The following is a 25,188-nucleotide window of genomic DNA, read 5'->3' as shown; positions in this document are numbered from 1 at the left end:
TGGTCTTTCTAGACTTTTCTACTGCAGTATTCCAGGATGCTGAAATTAAACTGGGCAATTATTTTCTCTGACTTGCTTTCACCATAGAGCAGAAACATGCAATGAAGTCAACATTAGACAGTCTGAAAAGCTTTAGGCAAGTTTAGAAACATGGCATGGACAGAGGAGAGAGTCCCATTCAGTTTCTGGCAAAAAGAGAAATGAAACCTGACTTCTTTCGAACCGAGAGTAATGTGACCAATGACAAGGCAATATGAAACATCCAGCTGCTCCTTAGCCAGCCTTGGCATGTCTCTAACAGTTTACTCTCTTAAATGAAGCTGTCAGTTGGGGACACAGTGGGCTCCAGGTTGCTGCAGGGGACAGCAGCACCCGTCTTGGTTTGGGATAGTCCCATCCTTTCTGTGCCTTGAATGTTTGTCTGTGTCAAACAAGTAAAAAATAAATAAATAAATAAATAAAATAATAATAATAATAATAAGTTTTTATCATAACTTCAATTATAATAATGATTTGTGGGTATTTTCACTCAAGGAAGAAGGAATTGTTTGTTGCCATGGTTATTTAATCCACAGATTTACCTCAGATCATAGAACAGGGTTAAAATTACATTGCCTTCTTTTTTTCAGTTATGGTTCATCAGAATGCATTAAGATTCAGAACCAACGGTTATATGAAATTGGAGGAAATATAGGTAAGCATTCTCTAACGGTCTTTACTCCTAAATTCTCTGATTACTCTAAAAGAAATATGATGCTATTATTGTAACAGCACATTTTACCAGTTTCTTAGATTATAAATTCAAAATCAGTAAGATTCTGATTTTTTAATCTCATGTGAGAACAGTTGTATGAATTTCCTAAAATATACCCAAATTTTACATGTGAATATTCCAGTTGACATGAAGTAGACTTGTGGCTCTTTTCAATGTGCCTCAGAGTTGGCAAGTCTCTTCCTAGAGATCCCTGCAAAACAGAGAAACATCATGAAACTTTGAAATAGTGACACCCTTTTTGTTGAACTTTCCTGGTTTCACCCTCAACCCAGGTTCATTCTTCTTGTTTCCCTGAGAGGGAGCAAAAAGGAATCAAAGGGAAATACCCTCTGCTTTCATCTGTGTCCTTACCTTCCCCTTCGTCCATGTCTTCTGCTTGCACCCTGCACAGCCTGGATGAACGACCGGTGCTTCCACTGAAGGCCAGCACCTCTGTGTGTACCTCGCTTCATGTCCCCGCCTGCCACTCGGAGCCTTGCTCCAGTCCCCCATTCTCCTGCACCATCAACTTTTCCCTCCCAGCTGCATTATTTCCAACTGCATGAACAGTTTTGTGAAGATAAGAGAAATTTCCAAAAATCTCTCTTGACCCCCTTCCAGCCCACTTCCATTTCAGTGTTCCACTTTACAGCAAAAACTTCTTAAAGCTGTTGTCTGTCCTCCAATTTCTCCCTCTCGTTCTCTCTTGAAACCACTCCAGGCAAGCGTTACCCTGCAACACTTCACCCAAATTGCTCTCTTGTTGAGGCCACCAGAGAACTCTTATGTTGTGAAATCCAGTCTTTCGTCTGTCTTGATAACTGCCTGCTGAGTTGATCTTTCCCTTTGAAAACACACTTTCTTCACCTGGTTTCAAGGACGACCTAAGCTTCTGGGTTTCATTCCACTTCACTGGTGGCTCCTTCTGACTCTCTTTTGCCCGCTACTTCTCATCCTCTCAACCTTCAACGTGGAAAGCTGTGGGGTCAGGCCTCAGAGCTCTTCTTACCTATATATTACTTCCTTGGTGAGCCCAATCCGTCACATCGCTTTAAATACACCAGCATGCAGATGCTTCTCATATTCTATCCAGACTTCCACTCAACACCAACCTTGCAGAGCTCATCACCAGGCACATTTGCCATGGAGCCTTTGCATGTGCTCTTTTCCCAGAATGCTCTCCTTTAGAGTGTTCATTTCTCCCTCCCTCACCTCTTGGAGGTGTTGGCCGCTGTGTCACCTCAAAGAGACCTTCCGGGATTTCACCCTCTCTAGGTGTGCCTTCCCGGTTTTTTGTTCTCTCATGTTCTCATCACCGCCAGACTTACTTTATATTATGCTTGCTAGTTTGCTGGTTGCCTTTTACCACTTTGAGAATGTAAGTGCCCCGAGGGCAAGTGTTTTTGATTATCTGATGCATTTCTGTAGCCCTAGCCCCTGGAATAGTACCTGGAATATAGTAACTTTCAAGAACAATTTCATAAATGAATGAGTGAATTAAGCAAGCAATCAAATGTTGGTAGTTTTGTTTGAGAATTTGGTATACATTTCAAACACTGTACATAAAGATTTTCAAATGTATTTGCCTCATGGAATGATTTGTTGTTGTTGTCGTTGTTGTTGTTATCATTTCTAGATCTCCTGCCCTTGGGCATTGAATCCGTAGTAAAGAAACAAAATGACCGTTCCTAAAATGAACGTAATTTTAATCTTTTCTAGTCCTGGTCAAGTTACTATCTGTAAAACCATTTGAGGACGTGTATTATTTTATAAATGATCAGTTTATATCTTAAATAAGTTCTTTCCAGATTTTCCTACTTGATGTGGTGAGTCTAGGGAACAGTTTGCCTGTAGTTGGTATGTCTGTGTTTTTCCACAATTTTGCATGGGATTTATGTGAAGTATTTCACAGTCAGAAAGAAACAAAGAAGGGATAGAGGAAGGCAAGAAGGTAGGCCGACTAGCTTTGCTAAGGAAATTTTAATATGTATCTACTTACTTTTGGCTGAGATATTAGCCTTATTCGAACTTACCAACACACACATGCACACATAGAAGTGTGCACCATCAAAAACATCCTCTGATTTTCTCTTTCCTTTAGGGCAGCATTGCTTGGATCCAGATGCTTATATATTGGATGTATATCATGTCAATCCTCAAGCAGAGTGGGTGATTAAACCCCAACAAAGTTTTTGAAACACCCTCCAGGATGGCAGCTATCATGTATCACATGCCAAGAAGATTCTGCATGTGGTAGGGAAAAAAACAAGACTACTTTTGACATGTTTGCTCCAATAACTCTCTTGGTGTTTCTCAGCCCAAGTGGTGTCTCCCAGCGTTGTCAACATGAACCATGGAGGAGGCACTGGTTGGCTGGTTGAGCTGGGGCTTTCTCCTATGATTCCTTGATAAGAGTGAAGGAAAGATGATGCGATCCTTCCAGAAGAAAGGCCAATCTAGTATGTGGAACTCTAATCATTTCTAGTACTTTGGTTTCATATCAGAAATGAATTTGGCCCTATACCTAGAGATAAGAAACACTTCTTTATGTAGCAAATGCTACCAAAGACAAGAGGTAGAAGAGAATTGTTTTCATACCTGTGTTATATACATAGGTGGACCTTTTTGAACAAGAATGCCAGAAATATCAATAATTTTTGCTCTGTAAAATAATCCAGATCTACTTTTCAAAGGGAATCGGTTCCTAAAGTTATGCATACAATATTTATGCTCTGACTTGCTCCCAAATTGGAGGAGGGCGAACTCCTGTTGAAGGAACAGTGTATTGTTATGTATGTTGTACTGTATTATGACTATCAGCATTCTGGTGCAAATGACCATTTCTCTATCGTGGACTATTGAAAATTGATAATTTTAAAGCTTTTCTGATGAGCACTGGTCCGTATAGCAAAGGTTGGTCTGAAAGAGGGTGTCCTTATTCTTTCGTGACCTTCTGCGTGGTTAATTGTCACAGAACCACTATTTTCTCCTCATGATTCTGGTGCTCAACGAATAGCTTTCTCTGTGCCAGACACAGATTTCCTTTCCTGATCAAACATATCATTTTTTATATTTCACAACTGTAGATAGTCACTTCTGCCACCCCAATTTAAAAATATAGAACTGCCTTTATCCAACTGTTCTTTATCCAAGAATACTGAAAAATAGTGTCATATCCAGATTTTATATGCTGTAAAAGCATATTTTGTTTCTGTTCATCAACCATAGACATGGCCAAGCACTGTGGACTAGCCTCAGGCTTTAAAATCAGATGCAGTTTTGGTGAGCTGGAAACTGTCTCACTGTGAAGATCCTGTGGAGGCATTTTCCAGACGGGCACTTGGTGAGAACATACAGTTCTCCACGAGCTAATGGAGAGCAAATCTGAAATGTGCCAAGGGGTCAGACGGCTCTGCCTTTCATCTTGAGACTGCAGATACAGTTCTTCTAGGGTCAGTAGAATTGGGGACAGAAATCTCATTTATCCCACATGCATGCTTTGGATTAGAATCCACAGATTGAGATTTTGATGAATTTGTATCAATTTTAATGAGATTTAATGCCCAGATGACTCTCTTTTGCAGTTCAAACAATAAAGTTGCTCACAGATACAGAAGACATTTCATCTACTTACCAATTCTCAAAATGTAATGTGATGATAACTGAAGCCCATGTATAGAAGAAATCTTTTATATGCTGCATTATGCCTTGATATCTCTTAAAACATTGTTTGTATTCACCATGTAGATAATTGTGTTTCTGGCCACTAATATTTTGTTATATTTTTATAAAAAACTCAAATATCCATTCATTTTATTTGTTTGAGAATTTTTATTTCCTGTGCCTGAAAACCCATTTTGAGATAAATGCGTTTTATCAGTTTTTATTTATTCCTACATTTCATCAGTTTTCCATGGTTGGCTAATCAATGGCGTGCAAGTTTACATAATGAATTTCAAGAGTCCAAAAAAATGCTCTTATCATTTTATAATTCAGACTACAGGAGTAAACATTTTACTTTATGCAGTTGCTAACTTCCAAGACATAAGATGTAATTTATGCCCACACACGGAAGATAATCTTCAAAGTAGCTATCTTATACTTCCGTGTACATATGAAAACAGGGACTGGTTTTTCTTATTGTTTCCTATATTTCAGAATCATTAAATTCTACCGTGTTTACATAGAAGATTTACGGATCATATTCATTTAATTTTTTGAGAATTTTCCTATCTTTGAATTGAAAACACATTAGAACCTATACATAAGTTCTAAACGTTTTGAGATTCACTCCACTTATCATTTTGAAATAAGTGGGTAACAGATGACAGGTGAAAAACAGTAAGTTTCTGAGTTTCTTACCCCCCTTTGTGTGGTGTCAGATGTCAAAGATTCAGCTGAGTAAATAGCTTTAAATGAATCACCTGAATGTATTTAAGGATGTGTGACAACTTTCAAATAGCTATGTGATATGGAAGGCCATGTCAATACCACTATCTTTGGATACAACTTTTGTTCTTTGTCCTAGGATAACTGACTGATTTGAGGAGAACTTCCAGTAGACATACAGACTAATTTTGTAGGAGTAGAGGTTCTTTTTACTCAATTTATTCTTAAAGAATAAACAAACCTCTACAATTACAATTCAAAAATGTCTGTCAAATAATTACTGAAACTATTTTTGCTTTTTTCAAGGGTTGTTTTAAAATAGTTATAGTAGTCAGTAAAATTGAGTAGTATGTTTGCAAACAAGAGAAGACTCAGATCCCGGGCTTCTAGATTCAGTTCTTACTAGCTTCTCACTTAGGAAAATAATATCCAGGAAAGTATTAGAGGAAGTTAACATTTTAGTGACACTTACCCAGAAAATAAACCTAGAGCTGGCTCATTGTTTTCTGCATTCTGTGGAAGAGGATCCCTTTGTTTAGCAGCTCTTGGAGGATATGATTCTTGGATTCAGTGATCTTCAAATAAACTGGAATGTTAATTTCATTACAATGGGTATACAGTATAAACTACCTCACTTGCCTTTCTTGGGAAAAAAATTAATGGACTTTAACAGTTTTTGTTACAAACTGTCCCTGAGTCTTATTATTATTTAAGTCACTTCAGTTAGCTTTCAATGTGCATTTAATAATACACATTTAATGATGTAAAATATTTTTAGCAAAAGCTTTAAAGCCAAAAATACTCTGTAACTGTGACCTGTGGTATACTCTGAGAGAATTTGTGTCCCTTAGTCATTGTCTTATGTGTTTCACCAACGTTGCAGTGCAGGTTTTCAAGTGTAGGAATTAAGAGTCATCTCTGCTTTCCGGCATTTTTCAACTGCTTTACCCATATTGCACTTGACAGAAAAGCAACATGAGATTGAAATTCCCTTCTTTCTATCAAGCATATTTCAACTGTTTTTCACAAATGTTTAACATGCCTGAAAAGAATATATATTATGGGATTAAATAGTTCCTAGTTTCTGACAGGCATTTTCAGCTATTTTCCATAAATATGTCACTTAATAAAAAATAGTGTGACATGGATTAAAATGTTTCTTTCAAACATTTTAAATGGTTTCACACACACACATAACCTTAATTTAAAAACAAATCTTTCAGCCATTTTTCAACTATTTTCTAAAACTCTGTGATCTGATTAAAAAATGATTTAATGTCACAAGAAATGCCAATGTTTTATGTTGTCTCCCGTTGCAAAAGTTAATATTAATTATTTTGTCTTGGCTTCCATTGTTAAATATAATATGTATGTTGCATTTATCCATAAAAATAAAGAGAAAAAAAGAAAAACGTTGTCCCAAGAATTCTTATGTTCCACCAGTCTAAGGGCACCATGTGCCTGGTGAAAGAATGGGGGCTTTTGAGGGGCCTGGGTAGCTCAGCTGGTTAAGCATCCGACTCTTGATTTCACCTCAGATCATGATCTCGCGGTCATGAGTTCGAGCCCCGTGATGGGCTCTGTGGTGGTATGGAGCCTGCTTAAGATTCTGTCTCTCTCTCCCTCTTCCCCTCTCCTACTCTCAAGGTTGCACTCTCTCTCTCTCTCTCAAAAAAAACAAACAAACAAAAAAAAAACAACAGGGCTTTCAAGTCAGCAGGCACCTGTGTGAGCCCACTCTGTCACTCATTTGCTGGATGGTGGCCTTGTGCAAAAGCCATGTGGCACTATAGTAATGGATGGTTATGTTGTTTTTAATGTGTCTTTAAAACACAACAACAACAACAAAAAAAACACAAAAACTTTTTCAATGGATACAGAAAAGACATTTGACAAAATTCAGTACTAATTCATGATATTTTTTTGTAAATTCAACATTTTACAGTATATCTTGTGCTAAAGGCAAGAAAGAAAGGCAAAAGATTAAAAAGAAAACAGTCTCTATTTGGAAATGACATGAGGATTTATATGGAAAAGGATGAATATCTTCAACTATTAGAACTAGTAAGATAATTAAGCATGGTCATGGCATATAAGGCTATTACGTAAAAATCAATAGTATTTATTTGAAGGTTTTTAATTTATTTGAGAGAGAGAGAGCACACGCACACATGGGAATGTGAGCAAGCAGGGGAGGGGCAGAGAGAGAGGGAGACAGAGAATCCTGAACAGGCCCCATGCTGTCAGTGTAGCACGAGGTGGGGCTTGATCTCACAAACTCTGAGATCATGATCTGAGCCGAAATCAAGAGTTGGACACTTAACCGACTGAACCACCCAGGTACTCCAAAGTCAATTGTATTTTTTATATTAGCAAACAATTGGAAAATAAAGGTTTTAACTTCCATTTCCCATAGCATCAAAAAAGTTTATGGAAAAACTAAAACATACTTTTGGTAGAAATTAAAGAATAGCTAAATAAAAGTATAGACAGATCATGTTTCTGCGTGGGAAGAGATGGATGGAAGAACATTGGCAAGATGTCCGTTCCCCACAAATAGATCTGTAGATTTAATGCAATCCCAATCATAACACCAGTAGGCTTTTTAGGTAGAAATTGGCAAACTAATGATAAAATTTATATGGAAATGCAAAGGATCTAGAACATCTAAAGTAATCTTACCCCAAAAAGAGAACCAAGTTACATTTAGAATGAGGGATTTCAAGACTTGCTATAAAGCCACAGCTATTAATATGATACAGTATGAAGGTCAACACCTACATCAATGAAACAAAACAGCACAGAAGGAGGTGCTCACTTACATCATCATTTGATTTTCAGCACAGGTGCCAAAGTAACCCTATGGAGAAAGGAAGCTTTCTGCAGAAGGGGCTAGGGCAACTAGATATACATATCACAAATTCATCCAAAGTGGATCAGAGTATTAATTATAATGCTTGAAACAATGATGCCTTCAGAAGAAAACACAGGAGACTAGCTTTGTGACTTGGGAATAGGCAAAGCTTTCTTAGGAACAGAAAGCAACACTTTTAAAAGAAAACAAAATTTGCTAAATTAGACTTCAACAAAATTTAAAACTGCTGCTTATCCAAAGGGACCATTAAGAAATCAAGCAAACCACAGATTAGGAAAATAGATATTTGTAAAGTATATGTTTGACAAAAGACGGACATTCAGGATATATAAAGAATTCTCTAATGAAAAACAAGCACATTTTTGAAAAGGGCATAAGACTTGAACAGATACTTACATGAAAGGAGATAACACAAATGGCTAAGAAGCAGATATAAACACGTTCAACATCATGTGTCATTAGGGAAATGCAAAACAAACCACAAGGAGATACCACTACATACCCACCAGAATGATTAAAATTAAACAGATTGATCACTTTGAGGGTGGAAGAATCAGAACTCTTATACTTGCTGATACAAAGTAGGGCAGCCATTTTGGAAAGGGTCTAGCAGTTTCTCTCAGACCAATTATACAACTACCAGCTGCTGAGTACAGATAACAACATAAATGAATCTCAGAAACATTATGCTGAGTGAAAGAAGCCAGACACAAAAGATACATACTGTACAATTCCATTGACATGAAATGATAGGACCGGCAGCACTAATAAGTGAGAGGAGAGAAAACTCAGAACTATGGAGCCTCTATGGGGGTGGGTATGGAGACTGGGTGGAAGGGGCATGGGGCCTTTCCAGGGAATGAAAACATTCTATATGTGCCATCCAATACAGGACCACTGGCCAGGCCACATGGGCATGTTGAACACTTGGAATGTGACTAGTCTGAATGGAGATGTGTTCCAAATACACACCAGATTTTGAAGACGTAAGTAGGAAAGAATATAAAACATCTCATTAGTAGTATTTTACTATTACATGTTAGATTCTAATATTTTGTATATTTAAAATGATGTATTAGTAAAATAAATTTCAGCAGTTTCTGTTTACTTTTCTAGTGTAACTACTAGAAAATTCTAAGTTATATATGTGACTTGCATTACATTTCTATGGGATAGTATTGTTTTATATTTTGATAAGTGTTTGGGTTACAAAGATGTATATATTTGTCAAAACTCAGTGAATGTTTACTTACTATTCCTGCATTTCATTATATGTAAATGCTACCTCAAAAGACAATAATTTGCAAATAAGAAATATTGAACTTAAGGTAATGATATGCATCCTGGGGCATTTCGGGGGAAGTGTATCGGTGTCTGTAATTTATTGTGAAATGTGTAAAAATAAGATAGATTGATGAATCAATAGAAAGATAGATATGCTTCAGGCCAAATATAGTAAAATACTTCCGATGGAAGGGCAGTAGGTATACCACTATTCAACGTAATATTCTCTACGCTTGAAATTTTCTGTAGAATTTTGGGAAAAAAAAAATTCTTAACATAAAAACATAAAAGCAGATTAAAGAGAATCAGGACTTTGGGCAATGCTGGGGTTCCCCTTAGATGTTTCTTTTTATCTTCCCTGTAGTAAATTACACTTGCTCTGGGTGGGGGTGAGAAGCATAGGGAATGAGGAGAGTATGCTTTTGAAAAGTTTTATCTGAACTATGTCAACTAGCAAGCATGTGTATTTTTAACAATTTGCTTATGAGCTTATAGGTAACAGTAATTCATTCCGAGTATTTGCTTAGCAACCTCACCGTAAGTTCCTTCACTGTGCAGCTGCGGGCCGGTGCTGGGGCGTAACTTGTGTCCTTAAATGACAGGGGCTTCTCTCCCATCAGTGACCCGCACTCACTATATCTCACTCCACGCCACCCCAGGGCTCCAACCCAATGACTTAACAATGATCTGAACATGGAAGTACCAAAATCAGGGGCGCCTGGGTAGCTCAGTCGGTTAAGCGTCTGACTTTGGCTCATGATCTCACAGTCCATGAGTTCGAGCCCTGCGTCGGGCCCGGTGCTGACCGCTTGGAGTCTGGAGCCTGCTTTGGATTCTATGTCTCCCTCTCTCTGCCCCTCCTCCACTCATGCTCTGTTTCTCTCACTCTCAAAAATGAATAAATGCTAAAAAAAACAAAAAAAACAAAAAAAAAAAAACAAAATCAATAAGAACATACCCATCACTAATAATCAGTGAATCCACCACTCTACTAATCCATTGCCAAACAGGGTTGCAGAAGCTATTTTGTAGTGTCCTAAGTCTTTCAATGATGCAACAACTTTTTATTTTATTTATTTGTTTACTTTTTAATGTTTATTTTTTTTATTTTGAGAGAGAAAAAGAGTGCGCATGAGTGGAGGAAGGACAGAGAGAGGGAGAGGGAGAGAATCCCAAGCAGGCTCTGCACTGTCAGCCCAGAGCCTGACGTGGGGCTCGAACCCACAAACTGTGAGATCATGACCTGAGCTGATACCAAGAGTCAGATGCTTAAGCCACCCAGATCTGAGCCACCCAGATGCCCCATTGCTTTTTATTTTAAAGGAGTGACTTATTGCTTCAGTTTAAATAACAGATGTTTTGGAAATAGTTACAAAGTAACCTGCCAGTTCTAACAAGCAAGCCACAGTTATTCCATTCTCAATTATATTATCAGTTATATAATCTCTAACACTACAACTCTTGATTCAGCAATACAGTAGTTCAAGAAGTATTATATAGCGATGCATATAATAAACACAAAATATACTGAACATAAACATTTAACACCCTCCATGTCAGCTTAGCAAGTTAACATCACTTCATGACATTTTGCCCATAGTTATAACCAAAAGGTTCACAAACAAACAAATCTCAGGACACCTGTGTGCCATTAGCAACCTCTATTTAAAGGAACGTAAGAATTTACAAATTTCAAAAGCTTGCTTGACAAGCAACAGATAACAACAACAAATAACAGTAACTCGCTCATCTTCTGGACACCATGTAAAATCATTATGCGGAGATTTCAAAGAGGTCACCATGGAGCAGTCACAGGTGTTTCTCTGACGTTGGGTCTTCTTCCTCCGTAATTCATACAGAGGGATGAGTCTGAGGAATTATTTTTTCTTTGGTCTTTCTGTACCCAATAGATCCAGAACCACATATCCACACACTGCACTGCCCATTATGTGGAGGCAAGGGTTTTCTGTTCCAGGAGGAGAAGGTTACAAAACTCATGGTTTGAAAGCATAGATCTGCATCATAAGATCTACCTTTTACTAAAAACAATGCTCCCCAGTAGTACAACTAACATATTCTCTTACCAGGTTCCCAGAAGCAAGAAGCCAGAAAGTTAACCTAAGGTCAGATTTCCACAGAGACAGAGAAAAGGTCACGTCAACCCTTTTTTTTTTTTTTTTACAGTCTTTCCCTCCATAATCTATGTTCAACCCAATTAGCATACAAATATACAAGGAATACATATATGATCATTAGGATTTGGCTTTTTCCATCAGACAGCAATCTTCCCTTCATCTCTTTACCAATCCATTTACTGTATATCCAATTAATCTTAATAGAGCTCCAATTATCTTTATCCTGGAGATGTTGGATTTTTACATCAACCAAGAGTACATGATAGTTGAACCCATCAAATCTTGTGCTGCAAAATTTTTATCCAGTTTAGCAAAAATATCCCCCTTTAAAACATTCCATACTTAGCATGTCTCAAAGTGAATTTTTAAATCTCTATGCCAAAATCCATTCTAACCATATGTTAGTTCTTTAAGATCTCAGTTAAGAGCAACAGTTTTTAGTTCCTCAAGTCAAAACTCTTGAGTCCCTTGGATCCTTTCTTGTCACAGCCCACATCAACCCTTTGGTAAACCATGGGGGTGACCAAGTTTGAAAGCATAGCCACTCCCAGTCCTAAATGAACACAGGTAGGCCCAAGTCCTTCTGGCTTGAACTTGTCAACATTTAGATTTTGTCATTTTACCTCTAAAAATAGCCTGTCATTATCCTAGAGAACATTCCACTTTCCTGGTGTCTGTCACTGGACAGCAGCAGAGGATTCGGGTTCTATTCCAGTACCGGTTGGTGCCAGCTGAGCTGCAGAATAGTTGAGGTTTCGTTGCTGTCGTTGTCCTCTTGTGTTGGAACTGAACTCTCCAGCAGACAGAAGTTCTTCAGATCACTCCCTCACACGGGGACTGGGGGATGAAGGGCCTTTAAAGCTTTTCCCAAGGCCATGGTTGAAGTCAGACGCCCTGTGGTCACACACCCACACACGCACATTGGGGGACTTTGGGGTGACTGGGAGAGAGGTGGGCAGGGAGCACTTCCTCATGCTCCTCCCTGCATCTCAGATGCCTATGCCCTAGGTAGGCACGTGGCACTCCATTTGCTTTTTTGAAACTCTCCTGGAGTGGGCAGAGGGCTCTGAGCCCCCCAGTATAGATGGGAGCCCGAGTGGGGGCTGGCACTATCTCTGCTGCTCACTGCTAGATTCAAGCCCCAAATGTGGGGACTATACACTTCTAGAAGGGCTGCATCTATCTCTTGCAGCTCAAAGGCCCTCCTTGTCTTTCTCAGCTTCTCTCAAGGTGAAAAAACTGGGTTGTCTCTTTTTGAGTCTCTTTCCTACACAATACACAAATATGGCTTCATTCCAAATGGTTCATTTATTCCCTTGGATGTAACTCCTGGCACAGAGAATGGACACTGAAAAACAAACGGATGTGCTTTCCCCACCCTTTCTCTTTCTTGGGGCATCAGGTTAATCTGTTGGGAAGATTAATGGATTTGTCCTCCCATGGTACAGATTCTTGCCTTGTTGCAATGAGGCTTTTTTTTTTTTTTCCTGTTCCATGGCTAATGAAGCGGTCATTCCTAGGCACCCCATTAACCTCTTCAAGGACACATCTAGATCATCTATTCCCATGGTTCTTCACTAGGGAGTGCATGCTGTCTTCTTTTGGCCATCCCAGAATGTTCTGAGCCCAGTTGTAATTTCTGTTGGATCAACTGTGCCAGGGAAGGCAAGGGAGTTACCTCAATTCCAAAGATCTCTGGCAAAACATACAAGCAGATTGAAAAGAATCAGGAGTTCCAGGGATGCTAGGGGCTCCCATAAGATGTTTCTCTTACCTTTCTGGTGGTAAATGACGTGTTTTCTGACAGTCCAGAGAGAAGTTGGAAAAGGGTAAAAAGGGTACTGTTTAACATTTTAAGTTTATTTATTTTGAAAGAGAGAGGATGAGTAAGCATGAGCAGGGGAGGGCAGAGAGAGAGAGAGGGAGAGAATCCCAAGCAGGCTCTTCACTGTCAGCACAGAGCCAGACATGGAACTCAAACTCACAAACCACGAGATCATGACATGAGCTGAAGTCAGATGCTTCACCGAGCCACCCAAGTGCCCCTGACTAAAAAGGAATTTTAAATACATGCAAAAATATGAATTTCAAAACCGTGTTGTGTGAAAGAAATCAAACATTAAAGAGTACGTACTACACGATTCCATTCACCTGAAATTCAGCAGCAGAAGAAAATCTATAGTGATAGATTATCAGAAAAGTGATAGCCTCTTATACGAGGGGCTGACTGGAAATGGACCTGAGGTAATTTTGTTGGATCCTCCACAATCAGGCCCGACCTGCCTAGTACTCTTTCCCATTACACCAGGGTCCCTGTTTCAACTAGGGAACTTAGATCTCTCATGTCCTAATACCACCCACCCTGTCTGTGACAGTCCCCTTACTACAGTGAAAGTACATTGTCCGCTGGGCTGTTAGAAGTGCTCCTATTATACAGCCTACAAATACTAGTTACAATACTAGTTACAGGTACCTTTTTAGAGCCTTCCCATTCCTTTCTACCCCACTGTACCATAACTTAGCCCTTTACTTGATAGTGTTTTAAGGTGCACATATGCCTTTTGGTCCTAGCCATCTTATTTTGAGAGTGTGTGTGAGCAGGGGAAGGGCAGGAGAGAGAGATTATCAAGCAGGTTCTCTGTACTGTCAGGGCAGGGCTGGACGCGGGCTCAATCTCATGAATCATGAGATCATGACCCAAGCTGAAATCAAGAGCCAGATGTTTAACCGACTGAGCCACCCAGATGCCCTGGTCCTAGCAATTTTCATAGAGCATTTTCTCCATTTTCATCTTGCCATCCAGTTCAAGTGCTAAGTTAGCACTTAATGGATAAACATTTGAGAAATGTTCAATATTTCATCATGTCTCATTCCTAAATAGCAGGAATGTTAGAGACAGCTGCATAGATGGACTGGATATATTCAGTCTATCTAATATTTTATCACAGAAGACCTATTTGTTGGGCCCTATCCTCCTGGCAAAGAAGGCTTTGTTTTTAGGAGCTTTGACACAAATCGAAGTACCTGGGAAATGAATGCCTTGACAACTTCAGTGGTATTTCTCGGGGACTCGAGGGATTGACGAGCAATAGAAGGGACTAAGAAAATTGTAATTGAATATAACTTTTCATTGCTCTGCTCCTTTCATTTTGAAATGTGGGTGATTGCTACCAACTAGCAACCATTCTTCATCTAGCACACATTTCCCCTCCAGGAGCTTATGAGAAAATAGCCATCTTGTTTTATAATGTCAGGATAAAATGAGAATATCAACTAAAGCTAAAGCTGTGAGGAAACGAAGAAAAACTGGGGAAAAATGAACAAAGATTTAGTGAAAAAATACACTGGAGAATAAAAAGGGAAGTCTATGGGATACAATTGTAATTGGTCCTGTTTTTTTCCATAATTAATTAACCAGTATTTCACTGAGGATCTTCACATCTGGATCCAAAAGTAACATTGGGTCTGTAAATGTCATAATTTCCTTACCTTGTCTCGGAGCTGGGATTCCACCAGACTTGCTGAATGGGAAGAGTAGCTTTCCCACTTTCTGGCTTCAACTTTGAAATAGCGTGTTAAAGGTTTAAGAGGAGGGTGGGAAGAGAGGGGTTGCAAAGGGGCATGAGGAAACCTTTGGGGGTGATATGTCCAGTATCTTGAATGTGGTGATGGTTGCAGGGAGATATACGCATGCTAAAACACATCAAACTGTACACTTTAAATATGTGAAGTTTATTGTATGTCAATTATACCTCAGTAAAGCTGTAAAAAACATTAGGCCTGGGCTCTGTGCTTAGACCCTGAAATATGGCGGCGGTACATTGAATTCCCATGCCAAATGGACCCTGGGAGAGAACCATGCTTTGCCCACTGCCATTAATGAGAAAACGCCAGAAAAGGCTTACCATAGGGAAAGTATTAAGATCATTAGACTGTCAAGAAGGACAGTCGAGAATATCTCCTGTGAAAAATGATAATTTCCAGTGGAACAATTTCTGGAAAGAGGCAGGATCTTTGTGTGCTCCTTCCCAGTATTTCAGACAGTACAAGATTCCTCAGGCTTAACGATTTCAAAGCTAGTTTGAAAGAGAAGTGTGTTACCTTCACACTGTTTCTTCAGCATGTACTGCTACAGTTGTCGGAATTACAGGTGCCAGATCACAGTTAGCACTGGATCACAGTGACAATGGAAATGACTTTAGGAGGCCTATAGGTTGCTTGGACACACAACCTGTTGGGACACGTGGGGGTATAAATAGGGCTTTGCTTTAGCCTTCCTCGAGTTCCAGATGAATGTGTCAGCTCAGCCAATGTTCCTTTTATGAATTCTAAATGGATCTGAAACCACAATTTGACCTTCTTTAGGAAGCAACTACCAAAGCCAGCCTTAAATAATTTAAGAGGGGAGTGAAATTTGAAGCGCTAGACAAAAAGAACCCTATCTGATCTTCCCTGCAACTGCTGTAGGTGTTAGAAGAGATGAAGTTTACATTGCCTTTGACAGATACAGAGGAACTTTTGTTACTGCTATAGAATAATTCTGCAACAGAAGTATGAGCTCCGTCCAGAGAGACGGTGTGGTCAACGCGGTCCACACAGAAAACTGCTCCCGGTGTGGACCCAGGTGGCGCAGTCAGCTGAGTGACTGACTTCAGCTCAGGTCATGATCTTGTGGTTCATGAGTTCAAGCCCCGCATTGGGCTCACTGCTATCAGAGCAGAACCCGTTTCAGATCCTCTGTCCCCCTCTCTCTGCCCCTTCCCCTGCTTGCTCACTTTCTCTCTTAAAAATATTTTAAAAAAACAAAACTGCTTCCAACCACCAGCACAGTGGGTCAAGAAAGCAGACAGTTTAAACCACCCACACAGATTTCAGTCCCCAAGAGGGGTAAGTTTCTTAAACATGTTTTCCCAACAAAAATCGGCATGCATAGTCTTATAAAAAGGCCTAAAACTAGGAAAAAAAGGGTTTTTAGAAAGTCTTCCCATTTTGTGCTCTCTTGCATCTTGGGCTTGCATAAAGTTGCTAGACAGAGCCCCTGGCCTTCCATTGGCAAAGGGTGACATTGCTCAGACAACCCTCGCAAGGATGTCTGCCTTCTGTGACTCTGGAAATGAATGGGGAAACTCCAGCGCTCACCTGGATCAGAAGAGGGCCCCCGCAGATGCCCACACTTGCTGGCTGGCCCCTGGGGTAGAGTGCTTGATGGTACCCTCCAAACCAGACCGATCATGGATTCTTCCCCAGAGGAGACGTGGCTGCTGCCTCCTCTGGGGGAAAATGCTCTATCCATCTGCCTTTAGTGAGGAACACTTGCTCAAGATAAACTGATCAAAATAAACCAGTAAAAGAAGACATATCAGGACACAGAGGTGCGAAATGACATGCCAGAAGCCTCCACCTGAAGCTAGCCTGCTTCCCCCAAGACCCCACGATAGAGCTACATGCACCAGAGGCAGAAGTTTTGTCTGAAGAGGAAATGACATGCCAGCGTTCATGAAGAGCAAAGACAGTCTGAAAAACCTACTAATGAAACAAACTCTCCAAGCCCCATCTGGAGAAACTGCATGAACTCTCACATTTACTATAGGAATTCTTTTCGGCCTGCGTCAGCTACGACCAGCTCATCACTGATCCTGAATCAGCTGTCACTGAGGTCCTACCAAGGACAATTGTCTGAAGTCAGGAAAATCCACACACAGAGGAGAACGGAAGTCCCAGGTCAATACCTGGGCCTGGTCTGTGGAAGAATGAACACAATTTGCGAAAGAGTTCCTCACACTTCGGTGCTCCTCAAAAAGCTCGCCGGTGGGCATGAGGCTATTGAAGGTTCCGCTGTGACCGCGGAGGTGGGGATACAGTGATGAAATACAGGAGACTGAGGGTAAGGCCAGCATTAAAGCCCAGCCGCGACCTCAGAGGACCTGACGATCCGTAAGAACTCCGTGTCTGTTCAGACTGCGCGGGTTTCTCTGGTATATTGATGCCTTCTCATTTGGGGGTGTGTTTGTTCCCCGAAGCGGTCTTCCTTTATCAGAAGATTCCCCTGAAAATTGTAAGGCTCGTATTATAATCTACTTCTCTAAAAGCTCCCAGAAGTAGGAGTACTAGCATACTCCCATCAGGTAGTTCTTTGTATCTTTAAAATTTTTTTAATTGTACCCTTTACAATTACACTTTATTTGGGAAACTGGAAAAAGGCTTATTTTGGCAAGACTTACCCATAGAACGGAGCCCCAAAGGATAAAATGTCAGGGATTAACAAGTTCTAGAAATAAGTCCACAAAAGCATTAGCTTCGAAGAAAATTTGAAGGTGTAACTAAATCATGGTTTCGCTACCTGCCACTATTGCCCTTTGAGGCCCGCTAGTTCTGTGTCGTGGGGGACTCTTCTGGGCGTGGGAGGCTGGTTAGCAGCCTCCCTGGTCTTTACCCACTTGACGCCAGTAGCACGGCCCCTTCTCCCTCAGTTGTGACAACCAAAGTATTTCCAGACAAATGTCCCCTGTGGGACAAAACCGCCCCTTGCTGAGAATCACTGAAATGCATCTCTTTCATGCATGTGATATCTGTCTGGTGGTATAGTATTCTACTCATGTTCTATTTGTTTCCAGAGAGCAAAGAGCCATATAGATTACTTTCCTTGATGTTATTTTTCTGTCTCTCTCTTTTTTTTTTTTTTTAAGAAAAAGCTTATAAGCTTTGGGAAAGAAAAAAGAAAAAAGAAATTTAGATCTGTTTTGCGTTCAGAGCCTCTACCATTAGGCTGGAAAATGTAAAAGCGGGCCATTCTGCCCTGTGTTTCTGGAAAGGCTCAAAAGGAAAGTACATTTGCAAAGTATTTTTCACAAGAGGCTTTGTGAACAGCTGTAACTATGAAAGCCCCAGATACTGTTAAGAGGATGATGGGCAGGTCTTACGGATTAATCTGTGAAACTCGAAGGGAGAGATGTAATTACTATTTTAGAAAAATCACTTCACTGTCTGTGGAGACCTCATAGATGTAATGACTGTCAGGCAGGGCACTGTACAAAACCATTAACAAACTTATTCCTTCCCTCCAGGAGCGTGGAGTCCCAGACGGATGAAATCATGCACCTATAGTCCGTCCTTCCATGTCCCGCCCTCCTCCTTTGCTGACCGGAAGGGTGTTCACCAATATTCACTTTGGACAGCCTGCTCTGCCTGAGGACAGAATTTGAGATTCTTCTTCCACTTCCACAAGGTCAGGGTCTGGGCTGCTGGGCAGGAGCAGTGGAATGACACAGCTTCTGTACTATCAAAGGCATTAAAAGGTGTTTTATCAGCTCTACATTAGTGGTTAGACCTTTCCCACTCCATCAGAGTAGATGATTGGGATTTGGTACTAGGCATGTCTAATGTTTCCTAACTGTTCTGTTACTGGTGGTAGGGAGAAAAAAAACCCTGAATATTAAGCACCCACCTTGCCAATTATAATCTCTAATACAATGGCATCCACTTTGGCAATGCTGATATCCAGAACGAGGCCATTCTCTGAGGCGGTATGAAAATCCAGTGTTGATGTTTACATCCCACTGGACGTTGTAGCTTTTCTTGACTGGCACCTAACAAAGATAACCCTGAGATGAAGTAAATGTAGCTTTTGAAGAAGACACACCCAATCATTGGGGCTGAGCCAGACTAGAGCAAGAACTGACATATCTTTTCTCCTTTATTGCCAAGTAAGCATTTGGTACCCAGCAGAGGTTAGCATTTTTGACAAGTGCCAATCATCAATTCCAGGACAATATTATTCAAAGTGTGGTCTGCAGGGGTGCCTGGGTGGCTCAGTTGGGTAAGCATCCAATTCTTGGTTTTTGGCTCTGTTTGTGGGATCGAGCCCCACATCGGGCTCTGGGCTGACAGCTAGGAGTCTGCTTGGGATTCTCTCTTCCCCTCTCTCTTTGCCCCTTCCCGACCCCCTCGCTCTCTCGCTCTCTCTCTCTCTCTCACTCTCTCTCTTTCAACAGATAAAGTTAAAAACAACAACAGCAACAAAGTCCAACACAATGTAGGCAGAAAGAACAGGAGGAAGCTTTAAGAAATGTGTATGTAATAATGTGATATATTTCCCCAAAGCCCCAGGACATGATTGATGAACTCAACTCATTGAATAGGGTACAGAGCAGTTTGGGTGGAACTTGAGTGGTACATGCATGTGACAGGGGCACAGGAGGACCGCCTCACGCTCCATATCATTTTAAGATTTGTCAGCTATAATCCAACATCGTTGTTATAATCATTTTGACTTTTAATTACGACTTTTAATGTAAATACACACATATTTGGTAGCTGTACTAGGCAAGTAAATTTGTCTGACAAAGTACTAAAACCATAATGTGATTTATGGAAAAGCACTAATGAGTCGTGAATGAAACGGATCCTTAAGTGACATTTACTTACCAAACAAATCCAAAACAAAAAAGAAGTCTTTGAGAAAGAGAGTTTTGAATCAAGAGGCTGACAGAGCAGATGTTCCGTATTACACTATAAGCATTAAAGCTTTTGGGGGCTTCACAGAAAATTGCTCCTCAGGTTGCTAAAACTAAAAATCCGCTGATAATTACTGGAAGATTAGTAAATGATTGCATCAGAGATGCTTGCTTAGAAGCATTAGGTGAAACACAGGAAAAAAATGGGGCTCAAGAATCGCTTTCCAATCACATGCGTTCAGAAACCGGCTGTTAAGAATTAAGACCATAAAATACATAATGTTGCCTGTTTTTCACTGCAACTCGGCAGCCACACAGATCTTGCTAAAATGAATTAATTTGAACACAATAGTAAAATGGTAGGATTCTCCCCGCCCCTCTCCCCACCCCCACCTAGCTTTATTGCTAAAAGCAACCAACTCTGTACTGAAGAAAACCATGAAGGATTACATTGTCAACAAATGTGCTTGGAGTTTAAGTTTTGAGTAGGAACGTGCTCTGATGGGACCCCTGCAATGAGAGAAAAGCACTTTGTAAGAGTTACCCAGATGGAGAGCTTGCAACTGACCATAATCAGTCTCGAACTCCCTTCATGGAGAAACGTCTTGCTATGAAAAATGTCAGCTTCACTAAAAAGTATGCTTAGTGATGCAACAAAAACTAATGTAAATTGAAGATTATTATAACAGTGTAAAATTAAAATTATAAATTAAAATTATAAAAAATGTAATAATATGGAAGTTGAATCATAACAGGTACCACATGCTGAATTAGGATCTTTATGGAGCAAGAAAGTTGTGTTAAAAATGTCTGAACTGTAAGGCAAATTCATGTCATAGGTTTCTACAAAATAAGAAGCTAATTTGGTTCTAATTTTTTAAAGTGTACATTAGATAGTCTCGCTTATTTGCTGCTATCTTCAGTATTTTAATGGTTTTTATACTTCCATGCAAAGAAGTATGGCAACATGTTTTGCCAGTAAATATCTGATTGAAAGGGAAAAATAAAAGCTTGGAAGAATATACCTTTACAGATTTTTGACATGTTCCATCACTTAATAATGACTGTCAGTGAAGTAGGTGATTAACTTAATATTGCCAGTCGGCAAAGTTACATCTTACAAGTTTGACAAAATGCTTTAAATTTTATCTTTTCATTACAAGAACAGGCATATGTAAGAAAATCATGGTTCTGCCTTTTACTGAAAGGTGATTTCAATAAAAGGTAGTTGAAATATAACTATGAAATAAATTGTGGAACTAGTTGATGGACTGAAAATGAGTTGTGAAAATTTTCATTTTGGATCTAAGTTAAAAATGAGTATCTTGAACTTGCTGAAATTAATCTCCTCTTACACTGCAATCAACATACCTCTATGGGATTAGTTTCTCTAATGAGCTTTCAAAAAAAATTTTTTTAATGTTTATTTTTGAGAGAGAGACAGTGTGTGAGTAGGGGAGGGATAGAGAGAGAGGGAGACACAGAATCTGAAGCAGGCTCCAGGCTCTGAGCTGTCAGCACAGAGCCCGATGCGAGGCTCGAACTCACAAACCATGAGATCATGACCTGAGCCGAAGTCAGATGCTTAGCCAACTGAGCCACCCAGGTGTCCCAAACCCAAATTAATTTTAGATAAATTAGCAAGAAGTAAACACATTTGTGGAATGAAAAAAATGCTACAAGCATAGTAGGGATTCTTTGTCACATCTGTATCCATACTTTCAATGAATGTGCACTGGTTTTAAAATTTTTTTTCCTGTTTTTTTTATTCTTATGGTTAATAAAATGCAGGTTCATTCTGTGGTCTTTAATTCAGAAAACTGGGTATGTATTATGTCTGTTTTTTCATTTCATTTTTCTAGTAAATCATTTTTATAGTATTTTATGAAAAGATCAGTCCACTACAGATAGGAAATTTTTAAAAATTAAAACTGGTCTTTCATTATAGACAATTAGAGAGACAAATTGCTTAATATTACGTCTTCCCACAACTCTCCTCTATGCCCTTTTTAATCTAGGTCAAGTTTTCATCTCTTTGTTTCTAGGCACCTCCCCTCAATCTTTTCCCCCCCACCTCAAGGGATATTTACATGTTGACAGGACTCTTTTATAGGTAAAAAGGCTACTTAAGGCTGAGAAATTAAGCTATAATAACAAAAAGCCTGTAGGTAGAGTCGATTATTGGAATCAGCAAATCTCACTGTTGGAGTTAGAGGAAATATAGCTCAGTATCTTGCCTAAATTTGGAGTTGGTTCTATAAAATACTGATAACAACAACAAAACCCACAGGATTTAGGTTTTATAGTGCAGTGCTGAGAGAATAGACTCTGGGGTCAGTCTGAATACATTGAGGCCTGGATTCTGCTCCAACCTGCTGAAAAGCCTTGGGCAAATTACTTAACTTCTCTGATAGCAGCCATAGTCTCTTCATTTGTAAAACCAGAAACAGTTGATGTAAGGATGAAATGAGACTGCATGTGGAAAACCCCTTCATATTCTCAGCTGGGAGTCAGTAATTGTTAGCTCTTGTCACCCTTACTGTGCAAAGCATTTTCACAGCGGCCATCAAAGTCAACCTCCGCCACAGCTATGAGGTAGCAGGGAAAATATCCTTATCAACATTTCAGAAGTGAGGAAATGCAGCCTTGTAGAAATAAATGACCAACTCAAAACCAGAAGCAGAGACACTTCTCATTTCCAAAACCATGCTCTTTCCACCATGGGGCTCATCCTTCCCTGCCAGTGATGGCCTAATCCCAGGAATGGGGTGTTCTGTCAGCTCAATCCTTACCTCCCCAATCACGTCTAAATTGGTCTCCTCGCAGCTTCCATCTGTTGGGTCTGGCCGTGCCCTCTGAAGCAAGAGAATAAAAAACGTATAGGACACCTCGAATCCCAAAGAGAGCTTGTCTGCTCCCAACTCCACACTAAACGGCTGGAGCCTCCCGCCGGAGGGGCCACAGCCCAGGCTCCCCACCACCCTCAGCTGCCCCCATCTGCCCCCATCTGCCCCCATCTGGAGACTGGGCGTCCTTTTGCTGCCCACAACCTCTCCCCAAGTTCCCGAGTCTCTGAGAAACTCCCACTAAGAGATCAGGGGGCCACATAAGCGGGGCCCGTTCCAGCGCTGCCTGCACACACTCCTGTCCCCTCTTGATCGCTTTATCTCTCTAAGGCCACTCTGGGTAAATAGAATTATTTTTACTCCGCTCTCCAATCTACTGAAAGAGAGATTATGAAAGGATGACAACTAGCTTCACCAGCAAGCCCGCTGATGCCTCAGCAATCACTTTCGACACCTCTTGGTGAAAAACCACTGTTCGAAGCTTCTCTCCCCCGCACCTCTCAGGACTCGCAGTGGTCTGGCCTCTCTCTTTAGGGAATAACCACGTTGAAGCAGACCTTGATTGTAGCTTGGGGTGGCTGCGGTTCCCTGCTTTCTACAGAATCGGACACAAGCTTGATATGAATGACCCTGACCCCAGGTGTGAGCCCCAAATTTCACAACCCTCCCAACCGCCGCGCCAACGGCCACCAACCGCTGCAGGTCGACCCGCCCACTCCGCTCAGCTGCCACGCCCACAGCCAGGGTGGCCCCGCCCCCGCCGGCACTGTTTCCCCCGCTCTCTGACCCCGCCCCTCTGGTGCATATAGGCCCCTCCCACTCCTTCACGCGCCAGGCCGACGGCCAGGCAGACTCCACCCCCGCCGGGCGCTATGGTTCCCAAGCCACGCTCCACGCCCAAGTCCCGCCCTAGCTCTCAGCTGGCGCTGCCTTTCTCCTCATGGCCGGTGTTGGCCAGCCTGCCCACCAATAACAGCCGGTTGGGCCTGAGAGCCGACGCTTCCAGTGCCTGGGTGCGTCCTTGTCCTCGCCTCACCACGGTGGCCCAAACGGCGTGGCTCTGAAGGACTCTGCCCCGTGTTTTCCCGCTCTGTGTGCTTAAAGAGAGAACGAGTGTGCGGGCCGAGAGAACGCCGAATCTGCAGAACCCCGCGGGGCCGCATATTCCTTCAAGAGTCCGAGGAAGCCTACCCGAGGGACGGGCGCAGGGCTGGCTGTGGCGTGGTCGCTGCCGTCGCGCCCTCGGCCGGATCATGTGACTCCTGAGACCCGAGACCCGGTGAGCAGGCGGACGGGTCGGGGGACGGTGGTACCCCGGCCGCCCCGGGGCCAGACGGTGGTTCCCGCCCGTGGGTACCGTTCCCGCCGAGGACCATTCAGGGCCTGGCAGTGCCCGGGCCTCGGTGCGGAGATCCCGGCGGGGCCGCGGCTGGTCGTGTGAGGGGCAGGCCGGGCTCCGGGAGAGGGGGAGGGGCTTGGGGTGAGGCTGGGCGTCCGTGATGAAACCCGCACCGAAGCGCAGCCGCTTCCCTGGCCGAGTGTGGGCCGCCCACTTCCTGCAAGAGCCACGGTGCTTGCGGTAGGAATGGTGTGTGTCGTCGAGTGCCTGGGGCAAGTGGGTGAGCCATCCACAGCAGCCGCCCCGGCGTCCACAGCCCCCCGCTGCCCAGTGGCGGAATCATTAGATTCGCCCGGTGGCCTAGGCCGGTTAACCTGGGACCCGTGGACATGGAAACTCCATGGAAGTAAGTTGGAAAAAGCGAGGTGGGAATTGGAGACAGAATTGCCAGAAAGAACTTTCATGTTTGTCGGGATGTGCCCGCCCTCATTTTAGAATCTTTGCACAATCTGCCCAGCAACCTTTTAGTCTACCACCCCCCCGCAACTCCCGCCTCTTCCCCCCCCCACGCCCCCATGCCAGGCATAGTACTTCCTGGTCATCGTTCAGAAATCAACACTTAGCATCGCTTTCTCGAAGGAAGCCTACTCTGTCCCCCCAGAGTACCAGTTAGATCAGGTCCTCCTTTCATAGGCTTGTGTATGTAGCACCCATCTTAGTCCCTCTGGCCCCTGTGGCAAAAATGCCGTAGACTGGGTGGCTTATAAACAACAGAAAGTTACTTCTCATTTCTGGAGGCTGGAAGTCCAAGATGAAGTGCCATCATGGTTAGTGATGTCCCTGTTCTAGGTGGCTGACTTCACCTTATGTCCTCGAATGGTTGAAGAAGGCAAGGGCCTACCTGCTCACTACTCCCCCTTCCCGGTTCCCCCTGGGGGGGGGGCTTTTTTTTTTTTTTATAAGGACACTAGTCTCATTGATGAGGGCTCCACCATCATGACATAATTACCTCCCAAAGGCCCCCACCTCTTAATACCATCACTTTTGGTTAGCTTTAAGGGTATATGTTGGAGGGACATATTCTCTATTTTGTTAGTGCTCTTCACAGTTTGT

General features: G+C 41.8%; 2 protein-coding genes across 11 annotated transcripts in view; one reads left to right on the top strand and one right to left on the bottom strand.

The window, feature by feature from the left end:
• Positions 1 to 18,883, top strand: part of ARHGAP28 (Rho GTPase activating protein 28) — a 240,748-nt gene extending 221,865 nt beyond the window's left edge. For 9 of the 10 annotated variants that reach the window (XM_027068532.2, XM_027068528.2, XM_027068526.2 and 6 more), the window contains 2 exons: positions 630 to 694; positions 2,856 to 4,565. In XM_027068532.2, coding sequence (XP_026924333.1) covers positions 630 to 694; positions 2,856 to 2,950 — 160 coding nt within the window. In that variant the 3' untranslated portion in view covers positions 2,951 to 4,565. Of the gene's footprint in view, positions 1 to 629; positions 695 to 2,855; positions 4,566 to 8,910; positions 9,005 to 18,501 lie in introns of those variants that run through there. The other variant, XR_008291487.1, reaches the window with a different exon arrangement.
• LOC106984547 (uncharacterized) lies at positions 15,149 to 24,466 on the bottom strand. The gene is made up of 6 exons (XM_053205646.1): positions 24,450 to 24,466; positions 23,773 to 24,292; positions 23,152 to 23,331; positions 22,683 to 22,745; positions 18,882 to 19,023; positions 15,149 to 17,483 (listed from the first exon to the last, which is right to left on the bottom strand). The coding sequence occupies exons 1-6, from the start codon at positions 24,464 to 24,466 to the stop codon at positions 17,353 to 17,355; spliced, it is 1,053 nt and encodes a 350-aa protein (XP_053061621.1). The 3' UTR covers positions 15,149 to 17,352.
• Between the last annotated feature and the right edge of the window lie 722 nt (positions 24,467 to 25,188).

The sequence above is a fragment of the Acinonyx jubatus genome, chromosome D3 (assembly GCF_027475565.1).
Source record: "Acinonyx jubatus isolate Ajub_Pintada_27869175 chromosome D3, VMU_Ajub_asm_v1.0, whole genome shotgun sequence".
NCBI classification, from domain to species: domain Eukaryota; kingdom Metazoa; phylum Chordata; class Mammalia; order Carnivora; family Felidae; genus Acinonyx; species Acinonyx jubatus.
This window is presented reverse-complemented; position numbering and strand designations above follow the sequence as displayed.